The sequence below is a fragment of the Oncorhynchus mykiss genome, chromosome 1, assembly GCF_013265735.2.
Source record: "Oncorhynchus mykiss isolate Arlee chromosome 1, USDA_OmykA_1.1, whole genome shotgun sequence".
Taxonomy (NCBI): Eukaryota; Metazoa; Chordata; class Actinopteri; order Salmoniformes; family Salmonidae; genus Oncorhynchus; species Oncorhynchus mykiss.
This window is the reverse complement of record NC_048565.1, coordinates 53,181,886-53,194,761: the sequence shown is the minus strand read 5'-3', so window position 1 is coordinate 53,194,761 and position 12,876 is coordinate 53,181,886. Positions and strand designations below refer to the sequence as shown.

Genomic DNA, 12,876 nt, shown 5'->3' with positions numbered 1-12,876 from the left:
CGGAAATATTTAATACACAAAAAGATAAAACAAAAAGAACGGCAGGTTATTCCAGAAGCTTGAGGGCATAATAACTAATAGCTGCCTCTCCCTGCCTCTTGGTCCTAGACGTTGGGAAAGTTAAAAGGCCAGAGGACCTGAGGGACCTACTGGCTACATAGCTTAAAAACATGTCTGACATGTGTTGGGGTGCACAATCGTGGATTGATTTAAAAACCAATACAATAATCTTAAAATGAGTTCTAAAACCAGTGAAATATGTGTTCTCCGCCTGGCCTCGGTCAGTACCCGTGCTGCAGCATTCTGTATGTTTTGCAGTTGCCCAATGTCTTTCTTGGGTAGACCAGACAGGAGAGCATTACAGTAGTCAAGCCTGCTTGTAATAAAAGCACGGAGGAGTCTCTGTATCAGCCGGAGAGAGAAACGGCCGCACCGTGGAAATGTTCCTCAGGTGGTAAAAAGCTTCTTTGATCACATTCCGAATGTGTGAATCGAAATTCAGTTCAGAATCTCAAATAACACCTAGATTTTGTACCTGGTGTTTTATCTTTGCCTGTGAATTAAAAAGTGTGGCTAGATTATCAATCTGTGCTTTGGCTCCAACAACAAGTAACACCTACAGTATGCATGTAACACCCAGGCCATTGATGACAATCTTGAAGAGGGAGGGAATCTTTTTGAAGAACTGTCTTCCAGTCTTCCATTTGGGGAATATGCCCTTCAAAGTGAGCACTAACATGCTCCCCGTGTGCATCATAATAACGCAGCCACAGCAGAGCGGGCTTAAGTTGAGCGGCACTAACTGTAGGGCAGAAATAAACTCTGCTAGAATGTGTCTGCACTGAAAAAAAAGTGTAGTAGTTCAAGCATGAGAGAATACGTTGCGAGAATAACAGAACTGTGAGCTGGACTTTTGTCCCAAGTACAACAAACAGTACTAACGGGATGAAACCCTTCCCCATATCTGTGTGTCTGTTTCGTTTCCCAGTTCAATGGTCAATCTAGCTTTAATAAAAGCATCTCTTGGAGTGCCCCAGTAGCTATACATTCGAGATGTCCACGATGAGTATGATGTGTCTCCTCTAATGCCCAGGAAGCTCCGATTCAAACTACCATTAGACAGCTCTGCAAGCATGTCAAAACATGTTTGTTGCTCAAATATGGAGTTTTGCTGAGCAACTATCCTAATTTACTCCGGTTATGGCCAACGCTTATATCCAAAAGAGGTCTAAATAAAACTGTTTACAAGCAACCAAATAAAAGCCCTTTCAGCACCTCTAATGTTTTGAGCTTTTGTAAACCTCTGACCTGTGAGACCGTAATGAGTGATTTACAGGAGCAAAAGGAGCAAAATAGGCATTTGTTTTTGAGTTGCTTGCACATTTTTATTTAGACATTTTTTTAGAAGAATATAACGGACGTAAATGAAGATTGTTGCTCAGCAAAACTTCATAATTAGTGAGTAATAAGTATTTTGACATAACGCTTGCAAAAGCTGTCCAATGGGAGTTTGAAATCGGAGCTTCCTGGGCGTTAGACAGGAGACACGTCATACTCATCTTTGACATCCTGAACACACAGATTCTGGGGAACTGAACACCATAGATCTGAAGTGATAATGAAAATGGTACATATGCCCAGAGTGATCTTAAAATCGCCAGGTAACTTAGACGATAGATGAAGTGATAGCAGTGCTTTCATGACTGCTGATGAAGAGGATAACATTACATGCATTGATTGACATGAATGGTTGACTTATTGCCTGGGGAAAGTGACCTGCGCACTGAGCAGTCTCATAAATTGTGCCTGTTCTAAAGTTGCCCTATGTGGGGCAGGTAATACTTTTTTTTACTGACAAACAAAATGCAAATAATTCCAGTAGTCTGCTCCAGACCTGGCACCAGGATAAAGTGACTAAGGGGGCAGTGGAAAGAGGACAAACATTTTCAGGGTGCTTACATTCAAATGACATTGGATTCTGCTTATATCAAGCTATACCACAATAAACAAAAGTTCAAATGCCGAGACCAATGCCGAGATCAGAGTGCTTTTGAAGTGACAAGTTGGCGTGAAATCTGTAGCCCATATCCACTGCGCTGTATCAGCATAAAACAGGGTCCTTCTAGCAGTCGTAAGAAGAAAGATTCAGCAGGAGGCAGATGTGCAAATGAGTGTTGGATTTACTTACACAGAGCTGGTGTTTAAATATCACCATCATATTTGAAAGTATGTTTTATACCCCTTCAAATTAGTGGATTTGGCCATTTCAGCCACACCCGTTCTGACAGGGGTATAAAATCGAGCACACAGCCATGCAATCTCCACAGACAAACATTGGCAGTAGAATGGCCTTATTGAAAAGCCCAGTGACTTTCAAGGTGGCACAGTAATAGGATGCCACCTTTCCAACAAGTCAGTTCCTCCAAATTTCTGCCCTGCTCCAGCTGCCCCAGTCAACTGTAAGAGCTGTTATTGTGAAAGAGAAACATCTAGGAGCAACAACGGCTCAGCTGTGAAGTGGTAGGCCACAGAACAGGACAGCTGAAGCACGTAGTGACCTGTGCACAAAGCGAGGTCTATATAGAAATTAATGGTTTGTCGAGATTGGTGTGGAAGAACTTCACTGGCCTGCACAGAGCACTGACCTCAACCCCACCTTTGGGATGAATTGGCACGCCGACTGCGAGCCAGGCCTAATCTCCCAGCATCATTGCCCGACCTCACTAATGATCTTGTGGCTGAATAGAAGCAAGTCCCTGCAGCAATGTTCCAACATCTAGTGGAAAGCCTTCCCAGAAGAGTGGAGGCTGTTATGGCAGCAAGGGGGTGGGGGACCAACTCCATATTAATGCTCATGATTTTGGAATGAGATGTTCAAAGAGCATGACTTTTGGTCATGTAGTGTGCACACACACACACACACACACACACACACACACACACACACACACAAGGGTCTGACTTAAGAATGTCAGCATTCAAAAGAAAAAGCCTTTCATTAGGCAAAACCTGTCTTAACCAATAAGCTACAGATACAACTTCCCTTTGAGTTACCCAAAAGGTGAACTAACTAGAACATCCCCAAACTCTTAAATACATTTGGCAACACCTAGTCTTGGCACGCAGGCCAGGTATATGTATGCATGCTACAGTGCGTGCAGTCACACAACATTAAACATGGAGAAACCAAAACACACGCTCTCCAAACAAAGACTACGAAGACATTGACAATAAACTGGTAAAAGCAATTAAATTAACCAAAAGTTCTTCATAATTGTTGTGTGGTTTCCACTTGGAGAATGAAAATGGTAGGAATGTATTATATTTAATGAACGATCAAAACGACCATAACCCAACAATTGACACAAGTAAACAAATAGTCGCACGAATTGGAGTGAGTTGGAAAAGTGGAGAGAGAGACATGCCTATATCGCATCTTCGCCACACAACCATACCCTTATTCTGATCAACATTTTAAAAACTGTTTGAGACAACTTCCTCACACATAAGCAGTAACCTCATACATTGTCAGGACGTATCAGTGGTCATTTTCCCTTCAACTGAAATCATTATGGTTCAGTATTTCTAACCACCCCATTAAAAACTCACACTACCCAAACATGTGACAGCAAGGCAGAATGACACATTCCAAATGAGCACTGGGTACATCATACATATTGACTAGAGGTCAGCCGATTAATCGGAATGGCTGATTAATTAGGGCCGATTTCAAGTTTTCATAACAAATCGGAAATTGGGATATGTTTGGGCGCCGATTTTGACGATTTTTTTTTTTTATACCTTTATTTAACTAGGTGAGTCAGTTAAGAACACATTCTTATTTTAAATGACGGCCTAGGAACGGTGGGTTAACTGCCTTGTTCAGGGGCAGGACGACAGATTTTTACCTTGTCAGCTCTGGGATTCAATCTTGCAAGTTAACTTGTCCAACGCTAACCACCTGTCTCTCATTGCACTCCACGAGGAGACTGCCTGTTACGCGAATGCAGTAGAAGCCAAGGTAAGTTGCTAGCTAGCATTAAACTTATCTTATAAAAAACAATCATAATCACTAATTAACTAGTGTGTCCTGCGTTGCATATAATCGATGCAACGCTGGGGGATGATTTAACAAAAGCGCATTTGCGAGAAAAGCACAATCGTTGGACGAACCATAAACAATGACTTTCTTAAAATCAATACACAGAAGTATATATTTTTAAACCTGCATATTTAGCTAGAATAAATCCAGGTTAGCAGGCAATGTTAACCAGGTGAAATTGTGTCACTTCTCTTGCGTTCATTGCACACTGTCGCAGGGTATATGCAACAGTTTGGGCAGCCTGGCTCATTGCGAACTAATTTGCCAGAATTTTACGTAATTATGACATAACATTGAAGGTTGTGCAATGTAACAAGAATATTTAAACTTAGGGATGCCACCCGTTAGATAAAATACCGAACGGTTCCGTATTTCACTGAAAGAATAAACGTCTTGTTTTTTAAATGATAGTTTCTGGATTCGACCATATTAATGACCAAAGGCTCGTATTTCTGTGTGTTACGTTATAATTAAGTCTATGATTTGATAGAGCAGTCTGACTGAGCGACGGTAGGCAGCAGCAGGCTCGTAAGCATTCATTCAAACAGCACTTTCGTGAGTTTTGCCAGCAGCTCTTCGCAAGCACAGCGATGTTTATGACTTCAAGCCTATCAGCCTAATGGCTGGTGTAACCGATGTGAAATGGCTAGCTAGTTAGCGGGCTGCGCGCTAATAGCGTTTCAAACGTCACTCGCTCTGAGACTTGGAATAGTTATTCCCCTTGCTCTGCAAGGGCCGCGGCTTTTGTGGAGCGATGGGTAACGCTGCTTCGAGTGTGGCTGTTGTCGATGTGTTCCTGGTTCGAGCCCAGGTAGGGGTGAGGAGAGGGACGGAAGCTACACTGTTACACTGGCAATACTATAGTGCCTATAAGAACATCCAATAGTCAAAAGGTATATGAAATACAAATGGTAGAGAGAAATAGTCAGATAAATACTATATTAACTACAACCTAAAACCTCTTACCTTGGAATATTGAAGTCTCATGTTAAAAGGAACCACCAACTTTCATGTTCTAAGCAAGGAAGTCAAACGTTAGCTTTTTTACATGGCACATATTGCTCCAACACTTTTTTTTTAGCATTATTTAAACCAAATTGAACATTTTATTTTTGAACATTTATTTGAGGCTAAATGGATTTTTATTGATGTATTATATTAAAGTTAAAATAAGTGTTCATTCAGTATTGTTGTAATTGTCATAATTACAAATAAATTAAAATTGTCCGATTAATCGGTATCGGCTTTTGTTTTTGATCCTCCAATAATCGGTATCGGCGTTGAAAAATCATAATCGGCCAACCTCAAATATTGACCAACATGGTATGTTAATTTGGTAAATATAGATTAGTGGAGCAAATAAAGTAACATCATAGCAGTTTCCCCAAGGCAGATGAAGACTTTGCGCAGGCCCTAAACACTGTCCACTAACCTTTTGGTGATGCGGGGGTATAAACTTCCCTGCATGGGCCTTTGTTGAAGCAGGTAAGGGAGCATTCTCTGCATAAATGACGCACAGTGGACACGGGTTGTCGCCAGACCCCCCACCCCACCCCCCCACCCCCCAGTGACAACTTCCATGCAACACCCATTTTGCGGTACAGTTATTTTCTCTCCAAGCCCGGGGAAAGGGTCACAGCACACCGCTCGGGCATAATCAATTCAGCATCCGTCAGTAACCAGGCTTCCATCCAATTGGCCACAGATTTTCATGCGAATATTCAAATCTCCATAAATCAGTGTGATGACGTAGTGCACAAAATGCACTTTTTTCTTAACTTTTTATTTGGTACGTAAAATTGTAAGTATTTCCATCAGACTTTCAACTCTACTGATAGTTGGTCACAAAAACCGTTGCGTTAAAATACTGACCAGCTCAATTCAGTCTTATGTAGCAAAAAAATGTTTTTATTTATTTTTTACATTGGATAAAAGTATAGCATACACTACAGGAACACTTGAGGAACAATGGGAAAGTAATTATTTAAAAGTTGATACAGATAGATTTTTTTTCAAGCCAACCTGTCAATCATGTGACCTTTTATTATATAGGGGCAAACTAAAACTGAGGGGGCACAGGTTTGAACTGAGGGTGCTGAGCCCCCTTTCAGCCCCCTCTTGAAGCCGGGTACAGTCTGTGTAGGTGAATTTATCCACTTAAAATTTTCGGGACAAGTGATCATAATCTTCTGGCAACCAAAAAACTAACCCTGACTTTCCCAATGGGCAAGTGCCTTTTCGTGCACAGGAGGCTGCCGAGGGAAGAATGGCTCATAATAATTGCCGGAACTGGACCAATGGAATGGCATCAAACACCTGGAGACCATGTGTGTGATGTATTTGATACAATTCCACTCATCAAGCCCGTTCTCCCCAATTAAGGTCCCACTAACCTCCTGTGCTTTTGTGTTATCATAAATGAAATACGGCATAGACATGATCTTAAATCAGCACCAGGACAAGATTAGAATCTTCTGCATATATTCAATGTTATTAACGTTTTTTCTGCGTATAGACTCAATTTGATGTACATGAATAAAGAAAACTTCAAGAGAATCTATTCTGTAATCCAGGTGCATTGAGCTGAGGCACCACCTTGGGCAAGCGCCATAACCTACCAGAACTAATCTCGGACCAAAATAACCTTCTTTTCTATGAGAGATACATTTAGATGTCGTATTATATACGGTCGTGTCTGATTATCCGTCAAACACCTGCCACCATAGAATATACCAATCATTTACCGTTTTCGCACGTGCGTCGAATAGTTGCATCCAGAAAGTAACTTTCGATTTCATAAACATTTGTAGGAAATCATAAAAGCATAATTAACATTTGTAAAAAAAATAATAATAATCGCAGGTAGGCTGGCTATTGGTTATCACAAGCCATATTGTCTATACATCGTTGACAACAGTGGAAATCCAACTGGTTCATCTAATGTGCAACAGAACACGAGGACAATTGCATTTCCGCTACAGTTACATTGTATCACTCACTGCCTTGTCTGTCAAGTAAACTGAGTCGACGACAAAAGTTAAGTGTAACACCCTAGGGTTCTAGAACTGAGTAGGATAAACCACGTGACTCACGTTCCAAGGACTTCTTTGAACTCGAATACATGCTTGATATCGTCGACATTCTTCTTCCAAGATCCATCCCCGCCCGACTCTCCGTTCTCCCTCGCCATGTCGCCGCCAGGGAAGACCGAAGTGATTAGATTAGAGACACCGTTTTTCACCTCCTTGTGCTGACTCAGTGAGGAAATACGGTCCCCCCGTCTAGTGCCGACTGAAGTCGGACTGATATCACAGAGAGTTTCTTCCTGAGTGTCGCCCAATTCTACCTTGCATCGCTCAGCCAATCCGTACAACCCGCTGCGCCGCCAATGCAAAAGGTCTCCTACAGTAGCCCTACCACCAATCACGCGTAGCAGTCTACCTGCAGGTTATCAGAATAGTCTAATATCTTTGACGTAATTGAACGGGAGCTTCCTCGTTATCCCGTCTCTTTTTGGTTTATAACAATTAATTCTACCTCTTCAGATTATGTTTAGGCTATGCTACTTGATCGAAAGATGACTACGGTTGGTGTGTGTGTGTCTGAACTGAACCGCTATTCTAGTGAGTCACGCTGCCTGCTGGCCGCCCCCTTTGTTGTTACCAATAACGGGGAGTGGGAGGCTGCTCTCCTCTATTGTCCATGTAGCCGGCAGAGTGCGTGGGGATGAGGGGTAGGCTACGAGTGAACGATTGGTGTTCGCATTGCACCAAATCCATCACCCACTGACTTGGCAAGTTAAATAAAATATTAAATAAAACAAAAAAAATTGTAGTACGTAATGGCTATAGTTGACATGCAAGTGGGCTTTTCCATGAATACAACTATGGTGACAGTAAACTAACTCCTAACAACATGATTGCTCTGATCCCCCAGCATTGCCTTATGATGCCCTTATAGGCCTGTTCCAACCTACATAACCTCAGCCAAGCCAAAAAGTGTGTAGCAGTTTTTTGCATGTACAGTATATGCATGTGCCTGGTCTATGTTATCACATTCAGTAGTCATCCTTCTCTACTATACCATTATGAGACAGATACTTTTTATTTTCCCCAAAGCAAAAGGGACATCGCCATTGCTGTTAGCCGAGATGGTTACATAGAAAACCAATTAAATCTGTTAATTAAAGTGTCAGAGATTCTGAAGGAAGTGCAATTGGTCTTCTTGTCATTACAATGTGTTAATGAGATGGTGGAGCCTCAACGGTCCGTCTCCCTGGACACACTGGTTAATCTCGGAGTGGAGCACTGAAGATCACAAATCAATCCTAATGTAGCATCCTTAAGCCTGACACACCATCCTGACCACTGCACACAGTTTAATAGCCAAACAGAGAGATCAGGATGGCCGAACAAGGCTACCTTGTCCCTGTCCAAAACACGACCTCTCGCCCCTAAGCCAGGGTTTTGCATATGCACAAAAAGCTTATTTCTCTCAAAATTTGTGCACAAATGTATTTACATCCCTGTTCGTGAGCATTTCTCCTTTGCTAAGATATGCCACAAATGTAAGGTGAATGGATTATCAAGAAGCTGATTAAACAGCATGATCAGGTGTACCTTGTGCTGGGGACAAAGGCCAAGCTAAAATGTGCAGTTTTGTCATCACACAATGCCACATATGTCTTAAGTTGAGGGAGTGTGCAATTGGCATGCTGACTGCAGGAATGTCCAGCAGAGCTGTTGCCAGAAAATGTAATGTTAATTTCTAGGGATGCACGATATAACGGAATAGGCTGATATTAGCTAAAAATGGCAACATCGGCTCTATGCGTAGTTTAACGCCAACGTGCAAAACCGATGTCAAGGCTGACGTGCTGTATAACGTAGGTAGATGACGTACTGACGGCACGGAAAAAAACAGCGCTGCACGTGCGAAACACAGCATTCCTAACCTTGCCCACAATGTCTGCTGTGTGGATATATTTAAGTTTCAAAAGGAAGATAACAAAAAGGCCATATGCAAAGTTATTCTGCTATTATTTCCCGAGGGGAGAAAGTGAAATCTTTCAATACCACAAATCTAATTACTCATTTGAAAGTGCATCACCCCCAGACGTTCAGCAACTACTTAGAACAAAAGCAGAAGAAAACTAAGCGCTCACGTCCAACAACTAAACAAGTTAAAGTCGAGCAGTCACTTGAAAGAAAAAGAAAAATTCAGCGAGACACCTCAAAGGCGAAATCCATTAACGTCAAGATAATGGAAATCATTGCCTTTGACAATCAACTGTTCTCTGTCGTGGATGATGTTGGCTTTCGCTGACTGGTCGAGTATCTCAAGCCCCGGGAACACACTACCAAGTAGGCTCTATTTTTCAGATGTTACCCTACAGGAGTTACACAGTATAGTTGAAACGCACATCCTTGAGCTACTTGCTATGGGAGTCACTGCTATAAGCTTCATGACTGACATTTGGACCAGCGATGTCAGCCCCATGAGCATGCAGAGTCTGACAGCACATTTCGTACTGAGGAACGCTGTATTGCATGCTCAAGAATGTGCTGGTTCTCATACCGATGCTGCCATTTCAATGGCATTTGAGAACATGTTTGAAACTAGGAAAATCTCCAAGAACAAAGTACACACGGGCTACGTGATAATGCACGTAACATGACAAAGGCTTTGGAAGAATGTGGAGTCGCCAATTTGCCATGCATGGCACACTCTGCAAATGGTGCAACACAGCATATCTGACGCAGTGGCAACAGGAAGGAAGATAGGGGGTCATTTTAAACACTCACCGCTAGCTTACAGGAGCAGCTTGGAGTGAAAACGAAAAGACTTAAGCAAGACGTTTCCACCAGGTGGAACAGTACTTTTTACATGATGAAGAGCCTGCTGGAACAAAAACGAGTGCTTGGCGTGTACTCAGCCGCCTAGGAGTTACAGGCAACAATCAGTACAAACCAGTGGACTCTCATTGAAAACAAACACACACCCCTAGCTCCAACTGACTCGAGAAATAACCTCATCAACTGCGTCTGCCACAGATGTGAAACCCTCTGTCAAGACATTGAAACGCCTGCTCAACAAAACTGCTGACACAGACCGTGGGGTTAAAACTTGCAAAAGAAGTCCACTAGAGGATGTGAACAAGCGATTCGTTGGCAGTCTCTCTGAGCCTCTTGACAGGGTCGCCACCATGCTCGATGCTAGGTACAAGGACCACTACTTCGATGCAGACAAGAAACGGGGTTTACATGAAATGTTAGACACAGCTGGACAAGATGGAAAACAGACACACTGACAGTGCGCAATGAGGAAGAAAGGCCAAGGACAGAGAGCTGAATCTTCACTGCTTGACATGTATGAGGAAATCCTGGTTGAGAAAGAACAATGAAACAGCACAGCAAGTAAGTGAAATAAATAGGTTGATTATGTTTTACTGGTAATGGGGACATACATAAATGCCAACAAAATAACTTTTTGGTCAGTGCATGTACAGTTGAAGTCAGAAGTTTACATACACTTAGGTTGGAGTCATTAAAACTCGTTTTTCAACCACTCCACAAATTTCTTGTTAACAAACCATAGTTTTGGCAAGTCGGATAGGACATCTACTTTGTGCATGACAAGTCATTTTTCCAACAATTGTTTACAGACAGATTTCACTTGCATACTGTTTGGTTCTAAATATCAGAGTAAGAAATTGACAGACACTATATAAGCTCCAACCAAGTTTATTCACCCATTGGGTCAATACAGCTGCATAAGACAAAAACAATTTCCACCAGTGGTAATAAACTCATCAAAAAAAGAAACGTCCCTTTTTCAGGACCCTGTCTTTCAAAGAGAATTAGTAAAAATACAAATAACTTCACAGATCTTCATTGTAAAGGGTTTACACACTGTTTCCCATGCTTTTTCAAGAACCACAAACAATTAAGCTTAGACAGTAGGCAATTAAGATCAGTTATGAAAACTTAGGACACTAGAGGCCTTTCTACTGACTCTGAAAAACACCCCAAAAAATGATGCCCAGGGTCCCTGCTCATCTGCGTGAATGTGCCTTAGGCATGCAACAAGGAGGCATGAGGACTGCAGATGTGGCCAAGGCAATAAATTGCAATGTCCGTACTGTGAGACGACTAAAACAGCGCTACAGGGAGACAGGACGGACAGCTGATCGTCCTCACATTGGCAGACCACATGTAACACCTGCACAGGATCGATACATCCGAACATCACATCTGCGGGACAGGTACAGGATGGCAACAACTGCCCGAGTTACACCAGGAACGCACAATCCCTCCACCAGTGCTCATACTGTCCGCAATAGGTTGAGAGAGGCTGGACTGAGGGCTTGTAGGCCTGCTGTAAGGCAGGTCCTCACCAGACATCACCAGCAACAACGTCACCTATGGGCACAAACCCACTGTCGCTGGACCAGACAAGACTGGCAAAAAGTGCTCTTCACTGACGAGTCACGGTTTTGTCTCAGCAGGGGTGATGGTCGGATTTGCGTTTATCATCAAAGGAATGAGCGGTACACCGAAGCCTGTACTCTGGAGCAGGATCGATTTGGAGGTGGAGGGTCCGTCATGGTCTAGGGCGGTGTGTCACAGCATCATCGGACTGAGCTTGTTGTCATTGCAGGCAATAGCAACACTGAGTTACAGTGAAGACATCCTCCTCCCTTATGTGGTACCCTTCCTGCAGGCTCATACTGACATGACCCTTCACCATGACAATGCCACCAGCCATACTGCTCATTCTGTGTGTGATTTCCTGTCAGTGTTCTGCAATGGCCAGCGAAGAGCTTGGATCTCAATCCCATTGAGCACGTCTGGGACGTGCCTTGGTGGAAGAGTGGGGTAACATCTCACAGCAAGAACTGGCAAATATGGTGCAGTCCATGAGGAGGAAATGCACTGCAGTACTTAAAGCTGGGGGCCACAACAGATACTGACTGTTACTTTTGATTTTGAACCCCCCCCCTTTGTTCAGGGACACATTATTCCATTTCTGTTAGTCACATGTCTGTGGAACTTGTTCAGTTTGTGTTTCAGTTCTTGAATCTTATGTTCATACAAATACTTACACATTAAGTTTGCTGAAAATAAACACATTTGACAGTGAGTTAACTTGTTGCTGAGTTTATGCATCTCCTCCTCTCTAAACATGACATCTTTATTGCTAGGCAGGAAGTTAAGTGATACGGGCAATAAACTGTTCCTTCTTCCTTAATGTGACCTGACCTCGACCCCCGTTTCCTCACTAATCCACAGCTCTCCACCCTTATCGTGTGTGCCTGCCAACGTGATCGTCTTCCCTGAACTTAGTACATTCCAAGCTTAATTGCTTCTACCATGTATAAACCAGACTATGGCACTCCTCATGTCTCTAGTATAAAGATGAACAATATTTAAAGTTTAGAAATCCAAACCCATCAATACTCACCAGACATGTCATCAATTGAGCATGTTCGGGATGCTCTGTTGACAGCATGTTCCAGTTCCCGCCAATATCCAGAAACTTCCAAAAGCCATTGAAGAGGAGTGGGACAACATTCCACAGGTCACAATCAACAGCCTGATCAACTTTATGCAAAGGAGATGCATGAGGCAAATAATGCATGAGGCAAATATTGGTCACACCAAACACTGACTGGTTTTCTGATCCACACCCTACTTTTTTTTTTTACAGGTACCTGTGACCCAGTCATGTGAAATCCATAGCTTTGGGCCCAATTAATTTATTTAAATTGACTG

At 42.6% G+C, this 12,876-nt stretch overlaps 1 protein-coding gene across 2 annotated transcripts in view; it reads right to left on the bottom strand.

The window, feature by feature from the left end:
- LOC110525010 (calcium/calmodulin-dependent protein kinase type 1D) overlaps window positions 1–7,744 on the bottom strand; it is a 46,157-nt gene extending 38,413 nt beyond the window's left edge. The window contains exon 1 of one of the 2 annotated variants that reach the window (XM_036980054.1): window positions 7,195–7,744. In XM_036980054.1, the coding sequence (XP_036835949.1) occupies window positions 7,195–7,292 (98 nt within the window). In that variant the 5' untranslated portion in view covers window positions 7,293–7,744. The remainder of the gene's footprint in view (window positions 1–7,194) is intronic. The other variant, XM_021604975.2, reaches the window with a different exon arrangement.
- Window positions 7,745–12,876: the final 5,132 nt, after the last annotated feature.